At 35.8% G+C, this 20,240-nt stretch overlaps 2 protein-coding genes across 2 annotated transcripts in view; one reads left to right on the forward strand and one right to left on the reverse strand.

The window, feature by feature from the left end:
* The window catches only part of Slirp (SRA stem-loop interacting RNA binding protein), a 5,030-nt gene extending 801 nt beyond the window's left edge, over nucleotides 1-4,229 (forward strand). The window contains exons 2-4 of the mRNA XM_004837118.4: nucleotides 1,730-1,788; nucleotides 3,308-3,415; nucleotides 4,118-4,229. Of these exons, the coding sequence (XP_004837175.1) occupies nucleotides 1,730-1,788; nucleotides 3,308-3,415; nucleotides 4,118-4,189 (239 nt within the window). The 3' untranslated portion in view covers nucleotides 4,190-4,229. The remainder of the gene's footprint in view (nucleotides 1-1,729; nucleotides 1,789-3,307; nucleotides 3,416-4,117) is intronic.
* The window catches only part of Snw1 (SNW domain containing 1), a 29,930-nt gene continuing 13,914 nt past the window's right edge, over nucleotides 4,225-20,240 (reverse strand). Inside the window, exons 4-14 of the mRNA XM_013067039.3 lie at nucleotides 16,487-16,582; nucleotides 16,291-16,397; nucleotides 15,387-15,491; nucleotides 14,505-14,574; nucleotides 13,788-13,853; nucleotides 13,084-13,200; nucleotides 11,980-12,121; nucleotides 9,317-9,413; nucleotides 7,470-7,587; nucleotides 4,967-5,130; nucleotides 4,225-4,888 (exon numbers count right to left, since the gene is read on the reverse strand). Of these exons, the coding sequence (XP_012922493.1) occupies nucleotides 4,693-4,888; nucleotides 4,967-5,130; nucleotides 7,470-7,587; nucleotides 9,317-9,413; nucleotides 11,980-12,121; nucleotides 13,084-13,200; nucleotides 13,788-13,853; nucleotides 14,505-14,574; nucleotides 15,387-15,491; nucleotides 16,291-16,397; nucleotides 16,487-16,582 (1,278 nt within the window). The 3' untranslated portion in view covers nucleotides 4,225-4,692. The remainder of the gene's footprint in view (nucleotides 4,889-4,966; nucleotides 5,131-7,469; nucleotides 7,588-9,316; nucleotides 9,414-11,979; nucleotides 12,122-13,083; nucleotides 13,201-13,787; nucleotides 13,854-14,504; nucleotides 14,575-15,386; nucleotides 15,492-16,290; nucleotides 16,398-16,486; nucleotides 16,583-20,240) is intronic.

A 20,240-nucleotide genomic window follows, 5' to 3' on the forward strand; every position in this document is an offset into this window, starting at 1 on the left:
TAGAATTGAGGCGGAGCTGGATGAGAGAAAGCGAGGGTTAGTCGAAATGTGTTGAATTTGAAAAGCTTGTGAGGTCCTGTCAGGCAACTGCATGGAGATGGTACGTGGTGAGAAGTGGACTCTAAAGCCAGATTTCCTGGGTTAGACTATCACCTCAGCTATTTAATAGTTGTATAACCCTAGTAACTGAAGCTAATATGGGAAAAGGGCTCACAACTGTGCTTCAGTTTACTTATCTAAAAAATGGAGTCAATAATCCTTACCTACCTTGTAAGACTAAGAAGAGTATTAGATGAGTTTATATATACATTTTTTAGATTTGTACTAGAGTGTGAGCACTCAATGAATGATAATTATTTTCATGGTCACTAAAATGGAAGCTCATGGGAGAGGCCTAGTTTGGAGATAGTGTTGGAGTAATTCTGTAATCTTTTACCAACTTTGATTTTTGTCATTTGGGGATTTGAGTTAAGGTTTTATTTACTTACTACAATTTAAAAATCCACGGTCATTTTTTGGTGATATTCAGGTAAAGATCATTTCCTATTTTAACTCAAGGTTTCAGAGGTTTCAATCCATAGTTGCTTAGCCTTGTTGCTTTGGACTTGTTGTAGTACCATCATGGTGGGGCTGCATGGGAAGTAGAGAGAGAGAGAGAGAGAGACAGACAGACAGACTAGGCCCACCTCTTAAGGGTTCTACCACCTGCCAATAACGCCAGACTTTTACTTATTCACTCATCCAATATTGAAATCTTATTGTGTAACACACACTGTAAATGTAGTAGTTTCTATATATACAGTTTATAGTATAGTGGTGGGTGGGACTAAGGAGACTTACAAACATATATAGGCAGTTTAGAATGAAGTTTAGATGAACTAGGAGACACAGGTAATATAAAATTAAACCAACAAACTACAGTTTGTAGTTCAGAATAAAAGAGATCATGTAATTTTCTTTTTATCTTTAACATTATATACTATAGTCTCTTATGGTATATAATTGTAAAGAGATCTCACAGGGATAGTACATTGTCTTGTAGTAGAAGCCCAATAAAAGGATACTCAATGGCTTGGCTTGAGTGTGGAAGGATAGTGATAATTTAGGTAGAAGGAGACAGGGGTACTGACACCTCAAAGGAAGAGAACAACATATGCAAGGATGGGATTCCACAGGATAGGATACAGAAAATTCAATTTGCTATCCTGGAGATGAACTGTGGGCTGGCAGTGAAATAAGGATGGAAGGGTAGGTGGGATTAACTCAACACATTTTAGAGCATCAACTGTTCAACTCAGTGTAAACTTAGGAAAGACTAGAAAGTTGAGGTTTTATTTGGAAATCTATTATTGGCTGACAACAAACTAGGTTGTCCTATCAAACTTCTGTATGATCTCCTTACAAAGATTTTAATGTACACACCTAGAGCACAGTACCTAGTATAATGAAAACACTCCGCAATTGCTGAGTATGGAGACTGTAGCCAGAGCAGCAGTTCCTTTGCCTGTGTCTTCATCCCTACCAAGTGTGGGGTATTACAGCAATATAGTCACTCCTGTCGCTACTTGCTGAATCTTAAGGGAATGTAAAGTAGTTTCTGTCTATAAGAAATTTGGGGACTCTAGGACCCTTTTTAGTTGCTATCTGTTATATAGGGTAGAGAAAACAAAATATATTTATATAATAATATTAATATATTACCTTTAATATGTTGTCTTCCCTCCTACAGATGAGCTGAGAAAACACTTTACTCAGTTTGGCCATATACAAAAGTGCATTCTTCCTTTTGTGAGTATTCTTTTTAAAAAACTATTGAGGACTGCTGGTGTAGCTCAGTGGTAGAGCACTTGCCTGGCATGTGTGAGGCTCTAAGTTTGATTCCCCACTACAAAAAATTGTTACCCTCTAATTCTTGATTTTTTGAAAAATCAAAGCATATCAGCATGTTACTATCTAATGAAGCTGTTCAAGTCTTTATTGATAAAATTATCAACAATACTAATTATAACATAAAAAACCTTTTTTTTTTGATAGAAGGTCTCACTTTGTAGTTACAGCTGGCCTTGAACTCAAGGTGGTCATCTTGCCTCAGCCTTCCAAGTGCTGGGATTATGGGGATACACACCACAGCCAGCGAAAACTAAATTTTTTGGAGAGTATTTTTTAAAAGTTCTTCTGAAAACAAGATTTTTCTTGGTTGCCATCTAAAAGTAAAAATGAGATAATTTAGGACCTGAAAGGATCTTAAAGAAAGCTTTGATGTTAAAACTAAAAATGTAATAGAAAAAAGCATTAATTTCAAGTTAATTTACTCAAGTTGGAAATTGTGACTCCAGTCTTAGGAATATATTATGTAAATTCTTTTTTTTTTTGAGACAGTGTCTTACTATGTAGTTCAGGCTACCCTTGAAGTCACAACAATTCTTCTGCTTGCCTCCTGACTGCTGGGATTACAGGCATGCACCATCACACGTGGCTGTATTTATTATGTAAATAATAACACACTTTTAAAAATAGCTTTATTTGCAGAACGGTTACATGGAGGTATTTATCGGGTAGGGTTGTGGATCATTGGTACAACATCAGAAACTTCCTATGTTCTAGGTTAATACTCAAAGTAACCTTTGAAGTCTGAACTGTGAGCAGTATCTAAAATATGGTGTTTTTGATAAAGTATGACTTTGTAATGAGACTTATGAGGACCAAGTGGTCATCTTCATTGAATAGGCATCTCAGAATGTTTTTTATTGGAGGGCTGTAGGGGTAGGGCAGTGTCTTCAAGCACACTGGAATCTCTTGTGTGTCATAAACTGAATGATAAACACTTTGTACAAGTTCCAAGTGTTTAAATTAACCAGATGTTTGGAATTATGTAATTTCTTCCCCACTTTTCATTGGGAACATGCAACGATAAAAAGGTAGGAGTGGTGAGGACATTGATGGGTCTCAGAAATGACAGATATAACTAGGTTTTGGGGCTTACTTTTCTAGTTCCCAGGAATTAGGTTAGAAATGAGTACATCAGTGATAATTTATTCCTTATTACTGTTAGTGTGGTTTGCATCTAGAATGATAGCCCACTACCTGTTGTCTTGTCCAATGGCAGTGGAAAGGGTATGTTAACACTGGGATTTAGCCTTGCTAAATTAGAAGGGTAAATACATACTTTAAGCAAAGGTTACTGACATTTATTAATGTCTGCAGTATGATTTTAGCAAATGAAAAAGTCAGTAGTTTGATCTGGAGCTTATGGAAACTTTCTGAAGTTCATGATTAATCTTTCCCTTATTACATTTTTTATTTTTAGGATAAAGAGACTGGCTTTCATAAAGGTATGTGTTGGATTTACTTTTCTTCTTCAGAAGCACTTCAGAATGCAGTGCAACATGAAAATCACGTAATTGATGGAGTAAAGGTAAATCTGTTTCCACATTTTATCATGAGCTTTCCATGTACCAAACAGAATTAATGGAATGACAGGAACTTTGGGAAATTTATGCCTGACAAACTTCTTTAATGCTTATTAAAGATTGGTGGTGGTAGAAACCAGGCATCACATGCCCGTAATCCCCACTCTGTAGGCTGAGGCAGGAGAATCACTGTGAGTTTGAGGCTAGGCTGGGGTACATAGTAAGTTCAAGGCCAGCCTCAACTAAAATGAGACTCTTGTCTCCAAAGAGAAAAAAAAAATTGGTGGTGGTAGAGTGCCAGGTTCTAAAAGGTCTGAGGAGAGAAGTACAGGAAGACCCTCTATTTTGGTGCTGTGGATTGAACTCTGGGTTCATGCATGCTTAAGTATGTGCTTTACCACTGACCTACACTTCCAACTGGAAGGCCCTTTTGATGGTTAGCGATGAATATGTATACAAAACAGGGGAAATAGTGTCCTTTCAAGTCAGGCAAATGGGTCGAAATCTTGGCTTTCCCACTTACATGATCTTGTTCTAAACTGACTTAGAACTTTTAAAGTTCAGAGATTCTTAACAAGGAACTACTAATAACTGCTTGAGTCACTGGTGCTGAATATCAAAAGAAAAAGAACCATTCTTATAAAGTGTTTTGTTTTAATATTTTTGCAAACATTGCCTTTCCTTATAGTGCTTTTTTTTTTTTTAAGGTCCACATTCAAGTTCAAAAACCAAAAATTTTGCAAGGGGATCAAACATCTGATGAAGAGAAAGATTTCTGAGATGATTAAACCCATTAAATAAACACAAAACAGAATTTTGTCTAAATGTTTTTATTTGAAACAAATAGCTGCAGTAAGCAAGACCTTACTTTCCCCACTCCAAAGAAAAACAGAACGGGCAAAATTCATTTGATAGCACAGTTCCAATATGTGAATATTCTCCTACTCATTGTGGTTGGTATAACTTTATAAGCAGTTGTTCTTACACAAAATATTACCCCTATTTGTGTCACACAAAAAGAAGTGGTCTCAATTCTGTGTGTGGGGCAGTATGTTCTCTAGGTGCCAAAAAGGTGGGAGAAGCACAAACACAACCCACTCTTTTAAAAAAACTAAATAATTCAAAGTAGAATATTCAACCCCCCTGTCTCCTGTAATAAAAAGTAGTGCTGGGATCTAGCACCCAGATTTGGTTTTTTCCTGACCATTTACAAAGAGTTCCCCCATGACTTGCATCATTAGGGTTATGGATAATAGTTCATTCACTTTGAAGAGAGTTGGATTTACTCTTTCCTCCTCTTCTTGCCTTCATGCTCATGTTCCTTGGGGCGACTGCTATCTGAGGGTCTTTTAGAGCCACCATGCTGTTTGGCTTCTTCCAAAAATTTGTCCAAACCAAAAGGATCTTCTTCAAACTGAACAGGTCCTTCTCGGCCTCTCTTACGGTCAGAACCAGAAAATTCCTTGTCAGGAACAAATCTAGAACAGGAGAAAAGACTATGAAATAGTTCTATTTTATTGTTGTAAACACTGAAACTGAACAGTCTGCCTTGGTACCTGTTGGTCTTTATTCTGGCTTCTAAGTCATCACCATACATGTCTTTGTCCAGATTTTTACTGGGCCTGTAAATACTCTGGGCCATATCTTTACCACCTCTCCAGGCTTGATCATAAACATTGTAAATTTCATCTTCTCCACCTGCAAATCCACTGTCCATACCCTGTGGAAAAATGACATGAAATTTAAAAAAAGATTATTAAAAGGTGAAGCTGATTTTCTCATGAAGAATATGCACTTGCTCATAATATCCTTTCAAAAATCTGAACTGCGAATTATAAGAACATTCATCAAGTATACATTAGGTTCATGTTTTGCTGCTAAGATTCAGATGAATAAGGTATTCATTAATAAGTGAGTACTTTAACAAAGTAATCATTAAAACTGAAGGCTCTCTTACAAGCAGGTACTTGACAATTTCAATTTTTTTTTTTTTTGTACCGGGGATGGAACCCAGGACCTTCTGCTTGCCAGGCAGATGCAGTGCCACTGAGCTAAATCCTCGGCTCGACAATTTCAATTTTTCAATTTTTATGGACAGAGTAGCAAGAAGATCCAAGAATGGTAAAACATTTCTGATTCCATTTACACTAAAATAAAGTTATACCCCTTAACTGTCTGAGAATATCCCTATTACAGCATAAGGCAATAAGGCTCATGATGAAAATCTTAAGAAATAAATTTTCATTTATCGTTTGGGTCTAAAATGTTCTGCAAAAGCCTCCTGTAATAGTTTATATCTAGATGTCCCCTCAAAGCCTCATGTGCTCATAGGTGAAGCTTCTGGGAGTTGACTGGATCATGGGGGTCAGATACTAAGAGGAAGTGGGTTACTGGGGGCATGGCCTGGAAGGGTGTATCTTTCTCCTTTTAATTGCTCTACTTCCTACCTGCCACACCACGAGCAATTCTCCTCTGCCATGCCCCTCTGCTATGCCATCTTGCCTTGGAGCCAGTTTACTACGGACTGAAACCTCTACAAACTTGAGTAGAAATAAACTTTTCCTCCTTATAGTTGTGGGTGTCAGGTATTGAGTCTCAGCGACAAGGAAGTAACTAAGACATCTCATATGTGAAAGATGATTGGATCATGGAGGCACTACACTCATTAGTGGATTAGTCTACTAATGAATTCTTAGCTGTCTTGCTATTATGGAGATAAGGCCTGGTTACAAGCCAGTCAGTGGGGGAGTGGACCTAGAAGGGTTTTATCTCCCTTCCTGGCTCCTCTCTTCTCTCTCTACTTCCTGGCTGCCATAGGTTGAGCACCTTTTCTTCCACCATGTCCCTCTGCCATCCTGTTTCTTCTGTCTTGGAGCCAGCTGACTGTGGACTAAAACCATGAGCCAAAATAAACCTTTCTTGTAAGTTTTGGGTGTTGGGTAGTTTGTCTCAGCAACAGGAAAGTGACGAAGACATCATAACTTTTAAATGCTTTAATCTTATTACAGTTGAAAATATTTACTTACATGGAATTTTCATCCCTAACTTGATTTCTTCAGGCTGATAAACTGCCATTGGAATCAAGATATTCAAATTTGAATCTTAATTCCATCAGTTACTAAATAACTGTGACTCAATTTCCTTATCTATACAATAGAGATAATAAATTATGACTATATAGATTTTAAGAGTTGAGATAATACAAGATTTAGAATAACACTAGGAATATGAAAAGCACTCAATAAATTTCTTAGAAGAGCATATTAAAATACTTCGAAATCTTCCCATAACCTCCAAGTTATAATTAACTTTCCCTTTCTATCCCAGTAGAATTGACACTTCTATATTCCTTACCCTGTCTTTATATATGTATGGTTTCTTAAAGGCAAAAGTGGATCCATCGTTGATCTAATGCCTTATACACAGTAATCAACACTAGGTTTATTAAAATGTGTCCTAGGTGGTTACTGACAATTAGTACTAGAAATCAGATTTTTCTGACAATCAGGCTGATATTTTACTTTTAAAGCTTCATTTTTTAAGGATTTCAAGTTGATATGTGTCTATGACATTAAAAAAATATCCAGCAAGGTATGGTGGTACATGCCTTTAATCTTAGCACCCTGGGAGGGTGAGGCAGGAGGATCTCAAGTTCCAGCCTAGCCTGGAAAATTTAGCAAGACCCTGTCTCAAAGTGAAAAAAAAAAAAAAAAGAGATGGGGATGTAACAGCACAAAGACTCTGGATTCAATCCCAGAGTAGTTATTTTTTTGGTAGGCTCTACTTTAGAAACAAAAGATAGACATACCAGAACCAAGTTTTATCACCTGCCTTCTTTCATTTTTTACTAGTACTTCTAACTGTAGCCAATTATAAGAGGTTATAATTAGAAGTGTTTCACCTTATCTTTTAAGTAACAACACAGAACTTCCATTTTTTCCCTATCATCATACTAGCATACTCTTAAATGACCCAAATCTAAGTTACATAAATTTTCTTTTATCTGAGGCTAGATATTCACATCAAGACACAAGCTAGGCTGTTTCTAGACTCCTTTACCTTAGATTGGTTGAAGAGCCTTTGGTCATATTGAACTTCATTTGAAGTCCGAGGATTGGGCACACCAAGAGCAATTACTTCACTGATATCTCGATTTTCATTTCTCTGAAGTTTTGACCTATTTAAAATATGTTATCATTAACTGAACACTCTTTGCAGACAAGCTGAATATATTTAATTTAAATACAACCAATCTTAGAAGCAAAGGAAATGGATATGTCATGTTTGTCTTGTGAACATGTATTAGATAATGCATAATCAGGTTGACAACCCTTACAGCATTTCAGATACATGTTTAGGAGAGGGAGGGGAGGCAAGGGGAAGTAAAAAGAGGTATGTCCACATACCAACTCCCCATGATGAATGTAATCATTATGTACTTCAACATGTACTAATAAAAATTTAAAACATTAAAAAAAGATACATGATTGGAAGAGATAGGGTTCCACATCGAGGACTTCACTAGCTCAAAAGAACAGCCAAAAGACTGGTCCTGGACACAAAATTCTTTAATGTAAGCAATTACCTTACAACTATGCTAAGATACAAAATTGCTATAGTCTTTATTTGCTGTTATTATGAGAGAATTCAGTAGGTTGGGGGAGGGGATGCAAACTGATGCATTATACAAATAATTTTCAATTAACTACACTTAATTTTGAAGAAAACATGTCAATGACTGGATTATTCTATGAGAATTCTGACACTCAGATTAATTTTGCTCTTTTGGTATGTATGTATTTCAGATCCCAATGAAACCATGGTAACTGTCATCACTTATTTTACTAGAAATTCAGGTTTGAAAATGATTTCTATAGACAGTCTGATTTCATCCAATCACAAGTTTAAAACTTTTCTATGTTACCAATTCTCACAGCCACTTTACTGGTTTTTAAGGACCCAATATATCTGTGCAGCCATTTTGATTTTTATAATTTAGGAAGTTCCAATCAAGAGTACCATTAACTGAAAATTTCACGCTTCATTCCTCTTTTTTCTACATTGTTGACTTACCCACAACTCTGAATTCAGATTCTCTGCTTCTCTAGTAAAATGAAATACGCCACTTAAGATATGACTTGAAAAATAGATTGTGTTAGCTCCTAACATAATCAGAGCATGGGAAAACTCTGTATTTGGAAAGAAAATATTTTACATTTGCATTTAACATTCACTGAGAATTCCAACTTGTATTTAGCATTTCCTCAACTTTTTAGCAATGGTAGACTTCAGACTTGAGTAAACCACACACGTCTCCAATTTCTACTTTATGTCACCATACATGTTTTTAGTTTATCTTACACCATTTTGTACTTATTAAGAGTGCCTTGTAAATTTTTCCAATATATTTTATATGATAGCTCTGTCTTTCTAAATTATAAGTTGCTATTGTAAAGGAACTGAAACCTGTTCTTTTCCTTCATTGTACTGAGCAAAGTACTCTGGGGATACACAAACGTGAAAGCATGTCGATAAAGGCAACATGACAGCTTATTTCCTGTCTAGTGGCATAGGCACAAATTCAATTTGTCTCACTATTTGAAGTACAGAAAGATCAAGAGTCTCATTCATTACTTCCTTTTCACAAATATGATCTGAATGACCTATTCTATAGCTCCATCTTTCTCAATTCTATCTGACCCTACACTGAGTGAAGAAAAGATTACTTCTAGGGATAGTCAATTCTGCTAAGACAAAGTAGTTAAGTGCAAGAAAATGAAGAGTAATTTAAGTTATCATACTAAAAAGGAAAGACAGAAAAAGCAAAACTGATCTTAGTGGACTAAAACTTTGCTCTAAAAGATACAAAAAGGGCACTCTTCATGATTTGTATTTATAGCATTTACCTCTTATCAGGAGCTGCCCTGGAAAGATTCCGGTCATGCTGTCTCTCTTTTCGCCTATCGTGCCGAATTTCATCTCTCTCACGTGCCTCCCCATCCTCTGTGTGGACACAGTTGAAAATTGGGAATGCATCACTATATTATCCATTAATATTTTGAACAAGAGAATATTTTTCAACTTTAGACAGAAGATTTCACATACTTCTATACAGTCATATTCAGCCTTTTAAACCTTATTTGCAATCAATTTAAATCCAATAAATAGTATTGGTTTAATTTTTTAATGTGACTTCCAGAATCATGCATGCAGCTGAGTAGTACAACTATCTTCAATTTAACTTTGAAATGCATCAAAGTATTAAGTTGGAATGACAGATGGATACAAAGTGGATAGATATGTGAGGAACAAATTTAGTGATGTTAACTGTTTCAAAAAATTAACTAAAATCTAAATGGGGAATAATGGGTATTCATTATAAAATGCTTTCCATTTTTCTGTGTGTTTGAAAATTTTCGTAACATGTCAAGAAAAAAGAATTATGCACAAGTTTCTCCTTGCATTTCAAGAGATTTCTACTGAATAAAGAATCTTTTGCTTTTGGTCTACAAGGGCTGGGTGCATCTTGATCTCAACTGTATTTATGTCTATCTTCATTTTTTGCACCCTTACCAGTCTGTGGGGATACAGTGTAGTTAATGAACTTTACAGCTGGCCTGTCTGGATTCAAATCCTGCTCTTCCATGACAAATTAACAGTGTGACTTTGTGCAGGGTACCTAACCATTCTAAAGTTTCTTCCTCTGTAAAGCAGTGACAATAATAATGCCACTGAATAGTTAATGTAGTGATAATACTGAGTTGTGCCTACCATAATAAGTATTCAGTAAACAATAGCTTTTACTAATATCAGGCAATAAATTTTTCAAAATTTTAATTTCTCAAGAACCATTCTCTTGCTTTTTTCTTATCAAGTTTAGAGAACTTAGACATAGCACTTTTTATTTTATTTTACTTTTTGGTACCAGGGATTGAACTCGGGATCTCAACTCAGGAACTCTGTACTTATCTTTCAATCTGCAATGCACTTCTGCCAGACTCTCATGTGGCTTACTTTCAAGCTTTTGGACTCAGTAAACTCAGAAGTGAGGCCTATTCTAACTACCCTCTCCTTCTGACACTTTTTATGCCTCTTTTCACCGTTTTATTTTTCTCTATAGTAATTATTACCTTCTACAATACTATGTAACACCATTTTGTCTGTCTGTACTCATTGGAAGTTGACTGCTGTATCTCAACCCACTCCTACTCCTAATCTAGCAGAAAATTTTGTCTAGAAAAGAACCTTAAGCTTGGTGCAATGGAGTGGGCCTTTAATCCCAACTACTAGGGAGGCTGAGTCAGAAGGATTGTGAGTTCAAGACCAGCCCAAAGTTTAGCAAGATCTGCTTCAAAACCATCCAACTAATCAACCAATCTGCACACAGAAGGTACTTCATATGAGCTGAATGGACAAAAGAATGGATAATTTTACCAGCCTAGGTTTTATGAAACAAAAAACATCCTCTTAAATTTTCTTGAATGAAAACTATGACTCAAGGGGCCCGGGATTTAGCTCAGTGGTGCTGCACCTGCCTGGCAAATGTAAGGTCCTGGGTTTGATTCTTGGTACTGGGAGAAAAAAAAAAAGAAAAAGAAAAAAAGGATGAAAACTACAACTCATCATTCCACTCTAAGTAAATTCACCAACATATACCACTAAGTAAAGCCAGAGGAAAAAAATATTGGCAGTTTTAATGATGAGAAAATACATTAGCCTGTAAGACTGAAAAACACTGAATTATTCTACCATAAGGGGAAGTTTACTTACTTAATTGAAGATTTCATTTCTCTTTCTAAATTTCTAGACAACTAAACAAACAAACAAACAAAAAAGAAACAGCTAGGTGTGGTGGCACAAGCCTATAATCCCAGCACTCACGAGACTGAAGCTGGAGGATCATTCCAACTTTAACGCCAGACTGGGCTATATAGTGAGTTTAAGGCCAGCAAAATCAAGCCTATCATTTTAATGATAAAATTTTAAAAGTGTAATTACCTTTTGTTATTCAGTGGGGACTGGCTCTAGGAACCTCTAAACATGGATATCTGAATCCATGCATGCTCAAGTCCTTTATATAAAATGGAGTAATATTTGCATATAACTTACAAGCATGCTGTATACGTACTTTTAATCCCTAGATTATTTATAATACCCAATACAACGTAAATGCTATTAAACAGTCGAAATACTATATTGGTTATAGAATAATGATGGGGAAAAAAATCTGTATGTTTTAGATATAGACACATTTTTTTCCAAATATTTTCAATCTGGGGTCGGTTGTTTATGGATATGGGTCCTGGGGATACACAGGACCAACTACGTATGGTATTGCTCAGAAGTTTAAAAAATTTATAGTATAGTCCCGTATTAAGAGGTCTACCTTTTATTTTCTGTTTCAGCTTAGTAGAGGTTACTTTCCATTTCTACACTATTTCTGAAATATTTAAGTTTTTTGTATATGTACTTAACTAGTTTTGTGTGCAGTTAGCAAACAAAATACAAAACAAAAGATTTTCTAAAAGGAGATACATATTGTTCAAATTCCACGATGACAATGCCATACCTTTTTCCACATGGGTTTTGATCCCAGCTCTCCTCTCCCTGGCTTTTTGGGCCATTTCTCTGAGTTTCTCTTCATGTTTTTCCTTTTCTTTTTGAGCCATCTTCCTCTCCACCTGGGCACGCATTTCCACAGCTTCACGAGCCTGTTAGTCAAGTCAGATGTTAGTGGGATACTATCACGGGATAAATATTTACACCTATCATCGAAATTCCTGACTGAAGTCTGGCTTGTAAGAGCAACTAATGAGAATCTGTATTTGTTATTATTGATTAAAACGATAAAGTACCCTGCTGAGAAGACTTCGCAAGGTTAGCTTTTTCACTCTGGAGAATTGTTTTAATAGTTGAAACTACAGGGACCCCAATCAAACTTCCAAGTCAGTATTACTAATGCTTTCTTTGAAGCAATCTAAAAATAAAAAATTAGATGAGTGCAGTACTGTGTGCCTAATAGTCCCAGCATTTGAAAAGCTAAGGCAGGAAACCTTGAGCCCAGGAATTCTGAGACCAGTAGAACATAGTAGGTCCCTGTCTAAAGGAAAAAAATAATTACACAAGACTCCAATTCAAGATAAAACCTTAGCTTGCACCTGAGAGATAATTCTTATAAGGGTACTCACTGTGATACATGAGATATACCTTTCTATGTTCTAAACATGTCATGCCATGCAAACTTGAAGGTCATATACTAATACCATAATATTTAATACAGTCAGTATCACTGATGCCATTTTATGTAGGATTTGATTAATCAGGACCTTTACTTACCCTTTCCTGCAACTGCCTTATAGGGGACATCTACACCTATAGGGGTGAGCCATTACAAAATGCAGAAAAGCACCTACCAATCTTCACAAAATTGGATCAGCTTAGGGAACTATTATTCTGTCAGGTTACGAGGGAAATGGATCACCATGGTGGGTGAGGGGGTGTGTATAAGTTATGCAAAGGTTGGGATCATATACACGGTGGCAATTAACACCTACTATCTTTGACAAATATTACAAGTTAGAGTCTAAATACTCAGTACTATAGCTAAATTAACAGTACATTAGGTAAATAAGGATGAGTTTATGGAACATTAAACAAATTATAACACACCAACCTTCCGATCAGCAATGTAGAGAGCTTCAGCCAGTTTGGCAAAATTTTCATTTATGTGTACCGTCTGAAGTCCTCTTCCATCAGCAGCCAGACGTTTGTCTAATGGAATTGTATAACCCTAAGGTGATAGCAAGGAGAAAATAGCAACAAGAAAAATTATTTGAAATTAAATCAAAATATGTACATTTTGACAAGCTCTTATAGTTAGTTCTCTTACATCTTGCTTCAAAATTATGCAAACCAGCAGCAAATAACAATGAGTATTTTGTATGGCAGATTATTTCCCACCTATGGTCTCACTTAATAGTAACAAGAACTCTATATAACTGGTAACAATATTTTCCATCTCACAGATGAAGACAATGAGGTAGAGTTTGGATAATGTCCCTAAGGTTAAATAGTTAATAAGTGCATGAATTAGGATTTAAACTCAAGACAGTATGACACATAAATTATTATTATTATTACCATTTATTATTATTATTTTCGGTAGTGGTGCTAAGGATCAAACCTAGGGTCAGGGCCTCATGCATACCAGACATGTGCTCTATGTAAACATTGAGCTACACCCTCAGCCCCTGGCACTCCATTTTGAAGAGATTCAGCTAAGGTTTCAACTAAAGTTATTCAGTCTTTTAACTCCTTCCTCAGTGTTTTCCAGTATACTATAATACGAAAAGACTACTTTTATGACAACGTAATTACCTTTGCATTTTTCCAGTTGGAAATACAAGGAGGAATCTTCCATTCTTGTTGTTCCTTTACAGTCATCTGAATTGAGAAAAGAGTAGAAGAGACATTTTTAGATTTATATAGCCTAGCTAAAAGACCAAGCACAATCTTTCCAACTCAAAGATGGCTCTGTGCACACACACTGACATGTGGACATACTTTCTCAAAGTCTAAAATTTCATTTGTTTCTGTAGCACTGTATATTATGTTCCCATACTATGGATTCTAGGAATAACAGTGTAAAAAATGGAAAAGAATCTAGAAGTTATATTTGAAATTTTTATAAATGTTAGCTAATATTTTTCTAGACTTCTTTCAGATGAAAATTTTTCTTTTGAGAATTAAAAAATACCTTAAAAAACTACTCAGAATACCAATCAGAGACCTAATAAACCCATGTTTGAATTTTCTATACCTATGGTATCCTTCATGTGAAACAGATCCTGCTCATTCTGATAAAAGCAGAGTCTAAGTTACTAATAAAACTAATAGCTAATATTTTACACACATTCCCATAAGTACTATAGAAACTATCCTTTGTAGTCTTGATGAGGTTCCTATTTGGTATTGAGAAACAATTAGAACAAGAAAACTGCAATCAGTGTGGTGATATGTACCTGTAAGCATAGAAAGGTTATTTATAAAAATAATCAAATTTTAAAAAAGATTTTGGGCTACAGCAAAGAATACCTTCCGACTAGGAGAATGCATGACAGGTGCAGGAGGAGAAGGTGGTCCCCGTGGAATTTTCTTATTAATCCTGAATGAAAAATGAAAGTATAATCAGGGAATGATATACATTCCCCCTTTGATTTATTATATCTCAAGTCTCTCCTTGTATTTTTTTTTGTTTTGTAAAGCTTCAAACAGACAAAAATAGAGATTGTGCAATGAACACCCATCATACACCTATCATTTGGGTTCAACAATAAATACACAAATCCTGTCTTCATTATCCCATTGCCATGATATCATTGCACAGAGCAATACACCTGCAGTTTATTGAGATACTCAACATACAATTAACTATACTTAATGCATACTTTTAAATTTTGACACAAATAGATATCCATTAAAGGATCATCACAAAGTAGTGAACACACCTATCACCCACAAGAGTTTTTGTATGTCCCTTGCCTATTCCTTTTGTCCCTTCCTTCTCTCTCTGTCCCCACTTTCTTTCACACAGACAACCACTGATCTACCTTTTAGTACTTTACATTAGTTTTCATTTTATAGAATTTTACATAAATGGAATTGAACCATATGTATTTGTTTTTGCCCGGCTTCTTTCATGCAGCATAATTATTCTGAGATTCATCCATGTTATTAGTAGTTAATTCCTTTCTGCTGCTTTTTTTTTTTTTGGTACCAGGGATCAAACCTTGTGCTTGCAAGGTGGGTGGCAGCACCAACCTAAATCCCCAGCCCCCTGCTGCTCACTATCATTCCAAGTACCAATGTACTAAAGTTTGTTTATCCATTCACATGGTGATGGACATCTGGGGTACTTTTCCCCTTTAATATCTTGTTTTTAAAAAGGAGTTCATTCTCATGAAGCTATCTACTTACTTGAACCTTGGAGGCTCCATTGGATCTTTCTGCATTTCTACCATTCGAATAACCCTCTGTTTGGCTCCAGAGTTGAAAGCCACTCCTTGTTGGGATGGTGTGTATCTGAAGAAAGCAGATAAAAACTAAAGCTGTAGGTAGTTCAAGCTGTCAGCAGGTATTTTCCTCTTGAAAACTACATTTTCAATTCTTTTCACAAAATATTAATAGAAAATTACAAAATATTTAGACAGAGCAATCAGCACAGAGGCAAGAAAACTAACAGAAATTATGAGATACAAGTAAAATGCAAACTAGAGTGGTTAGCCTGCAAATAATCCATCTTCATCCATTTACCAGCATGGAAGGGGGAACTGTTCAGTTTCACAGGGAAGAGGTCTAGGAAAGAGTACTTATTTTGTAAGTCTGCATTTCAGGAAAAAATATGCACAATAATAGCATCAGTCAACTTACAATTAGCAGTTTTGGATTAATCATAGGTTGTGAAACACAGAAAGAATACTGGCAGGAGCCCTACCAGCTTTTGAGTTTTCCTTTAGTATCTATATGTAAATCATGCCCACCCAAAGATTTAATTGAGTGAAACTCTTCAAAATTTCTAAGCATTATAAGGATGCCTATTAAATATAAATAGAAAACTATAAATACTAATTATGGTTTGAATCATACTGTGTTAACTTTTAAAAACAAAAGTACTTTGGAAATAGCATAAAGCTAACATCTTAAAGTGGTATCTTAAAATACTATGCTTTCAACTGTCTTCAAAGATTGTCAACAGGCTTTAAGTCATTATTCACGACAATGCATTTATAATTGTGACTATCTAGGACCATTAAAAAATACCAGAACCCTCAACCCAAGTCAAGTCTGAAATGAAACTAAGACTTTCAGGAACGATTCATACCGGATATACTGAGCAGGAGCCAGTTTATCAGCTGCTCGAACTGGCATGGCTGCAGCAACCTTCTGTGATACAGATTTTTCCAAGGCTACCCTTGTCTTTTCTGTTATCTGAAATAAGACATATTGCATCAAGTGACTTGGAAGTTAATAAGAACATAAAAAATTGTCTAAAATAATACATGTCAATTTCCGGTTACCTCTTTAATAGCTTCTTCATCAGGTCTCTGCAGATCTGGATCATCTGCATTCATAACCTCTTTTGGAACCAGGTCGGTGTATTTACTATAAATGACCTAAAATGTTCAAACACAAGCAGGCTTAAGAAAAGCAGAGAATGAAAAGAAGCAACCTCATTAAGTCATTTTAGATGTCAACATGTACTCTCAGGATACATATAAATTTAGGGCACTCAGTTTTGTCTTTTAGCTTTTAAAACCAAAGAAGCTTAAAATATATACACAAATTGCTTCCCTGGCTATAAGTTAGTAATTTTTCCTTACCCTCCCTGCATTTAAATTATTTGAGATCTTTTAATCAAGTCAGTATCCAAATAAATTCTGCCAACAAAATCTTATGCATCAGTGATCTCTATTTTGGAGGCACACTAGGACTTGAAATTAACGATGATACAAAACTGCCTTTAGCACTATTATTTTGGATTAAAATCTCATCAGAATTTAAGTCAGGTTATCAAATAATTTTCAAATTCACTGGGCCTAGAAAATTTCATTGACCTCATCCTTATTTAAAATGTTTTTCTGTTTTGGCATCAATTCTACTCAGAGACTATGAAAATGAACATGTGCCACAGTGAAAAAAAATCTTGAACATTTTCTTCATGAGAAGGCAAAAGTGAAAAGAGAAAAACCAAAACACATTCTCTCTATATTAACTTATTTTATGCCCAAATTTAGGAATGCTATATGAGTTCTATAGGCTCAACAGATTCTCGTAGGTTGACACTGAAGTGACAGGATCCTGACAAACAGAATACTACTTTCATGTCATTCTATATTTCTCAAATAGTTTCATAAAAACCTACATAGTAGATTTTACAGAAAAAAAAGATACCAGAACCTTAACAAATAATAAGCTTTCTAGATTTTAATGCTCTAATTAGGAATTCTTTGACACAAAGAAAGGACAACTTATGAATATGGAAGTAAACAAAATTTCTAGTCATTTGAGTTTCAAAAATTTTCTATAGAAGAAAACTGTTTTCTAACATAAATAAAACCCCTATATTAATAATTACGTCCTACCATATGACATTCCTTAAAACAGTTTTTAAAGAAATGACAATATGCCTAATTTCCTACTCCAATGAATGGAGCAAAAGGTATTTTATGGCCTCCTTGACCTGACTTGGACTTGCCCACACAGCTACAATGTGCTCTTTCTTTCCCTCCCCCCACACTCCCTTGGTACCAGGAATCAAACTCAAGACCTTGTGCTTGCTGAGCTACAACCCTGGCCCTGTGTCCTTTAATTCTCATTCCATGATTCATGCAGTTCCAGAAGCTCTTCTTCTGTTCCTTGGAATATATCATGCTTTCCCCTAACTCTGGACCTTTATAGAGTGTTGTTCCCAGCCCGTCAAATGAGTTTTTAAATCTTTGTGTATCAGATCTAAGGGCCGCACTGGTGAGGTCTCCTGACTACCCTGACTAAAGTAGAACCCCTCCTCATCCAATCATTGAGTCATAGCACTATTTTACACTCTTCAGAGTACTATTCACAGTACAAAATTTATTTGCTTAGTGTCTCCCTTATTAAAATAATACCTAATATTTATTGAACTCTTGTTGTACCTCCCCCACTTTTGCTTTATACATACATTAACTACATAATTTAACCTTTCAGAATGCAATTATACCCATATTACTAATGAGAATATTCACTAAAGTATCACCAGTTAATGTAACAATTCCTGGTCCACTGGAGGTATTCAGTCAATGTTTTTTGCACAAATGAATGAATAAATGAATTTTAGAGATGCTCTATTACATGCCAAAGGTTATTATATTTTAGGCTCTACAGAACTTTCTTCATCATTTTCTTTTAAAAAGATGGGACCTCACTAATGATGTTAAACTTTGCTCCAAACTCTTGAACTCAAGGGATCCATTTGGTTCAGCCCCCCCTGTAGCTGAGACTATAGGTGCATACCATCACGCCTGGTCAGAACTTTCTATATAAGCCATTGATTTTCCAGAAAATAACTACCCATAAATATAAACTGAAATCTTGAGCCTGTTTAGCTAAGGAATGAGAAGAGGGGCCAGGTAAAGTGTAACCTTAGCCCAAGATGTACTATTGATACAAGAGCTATTACTGTCACTGTCCTTAAGAGTGTTCATTTTAGAAGGGAATCTAAAGCTTAATGAGAAAAGCGAGGCTCTCAGATAACTACTAAAATAATAACTCAGATAACTACTAAATAATAATAACTCTCAGATAACTACTAAATAATCACATAACTACTAAAAGACCTCAGAGTTTTACTTCTTTTCAGGATGGAGAAATCTGTATTACCACAGACTAAAAATTATATAACAAAACTGTAGAATACCCAGACTATGAAGTTAATCACTTTTACACAGCAATCATTATAGGAAGAAGTTCTAAAGTAAATGGCTCCCTAGTAGTCATATATGTTCAACATAGTCTCAATACTAATTTAGCATACAAGAGCCATTTGCTGGTTATTTTGGGTATTCCAAACTTAATAACCCTTTAAATGAGCATCAATAAGATTCTAGCATCTCACAAGGCTGACTGAAGGACATCTGAAGAGCAAGATTACTCCATGGTAATTAACTATAAAACCCCAAATTTTTATAGCCTAAGAACCAAATGTACTGAAGAAAGTCAGTATATCCCAAGAGGCACTGGGGCTGGGGAGACTATCTGAAAATTACAATATCCCCTTGAAGGCAGAGGAATAAATAAGGTTTGTGCACAAGATAAAGCAGTACCTCAATCACAAAACAGGTAATTTTTTTTTTTGGAAACAGGGTTTTTCTGTGTAGTTCAGGGCAGCCTTAAACTCACTATGTAGCCCAGGCTGGCCTCAACCTCTCAGGTTTTTAGCACAGGTTTTAGGAAGGTATCACACCTATTCACTGAGTTAGAGGATATAACAGGTAAATTAAGTGACAAATAATACATTTATGTTTGGATTTGATTAAGCAATATTTCAGGGAAATCTAGGTAGTCCTGTCCTTACAATTTAAGGACCTAAGGTTAGCGAAAAAGCAAAAAATAACCCCCCCCCCAAACCAAACAAACCCCCCAAAATCAACAAGCAACTGGACTAAAGATGCAGTTTCAACAGTTATCTCAAGTGACAAATGAAGCCAGGGAAGTAAATTACATTAGTCAAAGAAAGTGTCCTTTGGAAAAACAAAAGGATCAAAAACCTTTGCCAGAGAGCCACCTCAGCAAGCTGGCTGAGGTGAAGCCATACTGCAATGAACTAAAGAGCGAGAGGGAGGTGAAGTAGAAACAGTGTATAGCAGCTCTTATAAGAAGTTTGAAGAGGGCTGGGGATTTAGCTCAGTGGTGCACACTGCCTGCCTCGGAAGCGCAAGGTCCTGAGTTTGACCCCCAGTACAAAAAAAAAAAGCTTGAAGAAAGTGAAGAAACTCAAGTAGAAATTAGGAGGTGGATAGAGGAAACTTTGAGGATAGGCAAGTTTTTCTTTTCAACAGAAAAACAAACACACTGTAAAGCTAACAAGAAGGGACCATTAAAAAAAAGAAAGGTGATGGGCTGGGGATTTAGCTCAGTGGCACCACACCTGCCTCGCAAGCACAAAGCCTTGCGTTTGATCCCTGGGGTACAGCAAAAAAAAACACAAACAAAAGCAAACAGAAAAAACAAAGGTGAAAGCTGAGAAGATTGAGGTTTCAAGAGAAAAAGCGAAGATTGTGAACCGTACACTTGGCA

Source organism: Heterocephalus glaber, unplaced genomic scaffold (assembly GCF_053883595.1).
Source record: "Heterocephalus glaber isolate CG9 unplaced genomic scaffold, H.glaber_assembly_v1.0 deba00001608, whole genome shotgun sequence".
NCBI classification, from domain to species: domain Eukaryota; kingdom Metazoa; phylum Chordata; class Mammalia; order Rodentia; family Bathyergidae; genus Heterocephalus; species Heterocephalus glaber.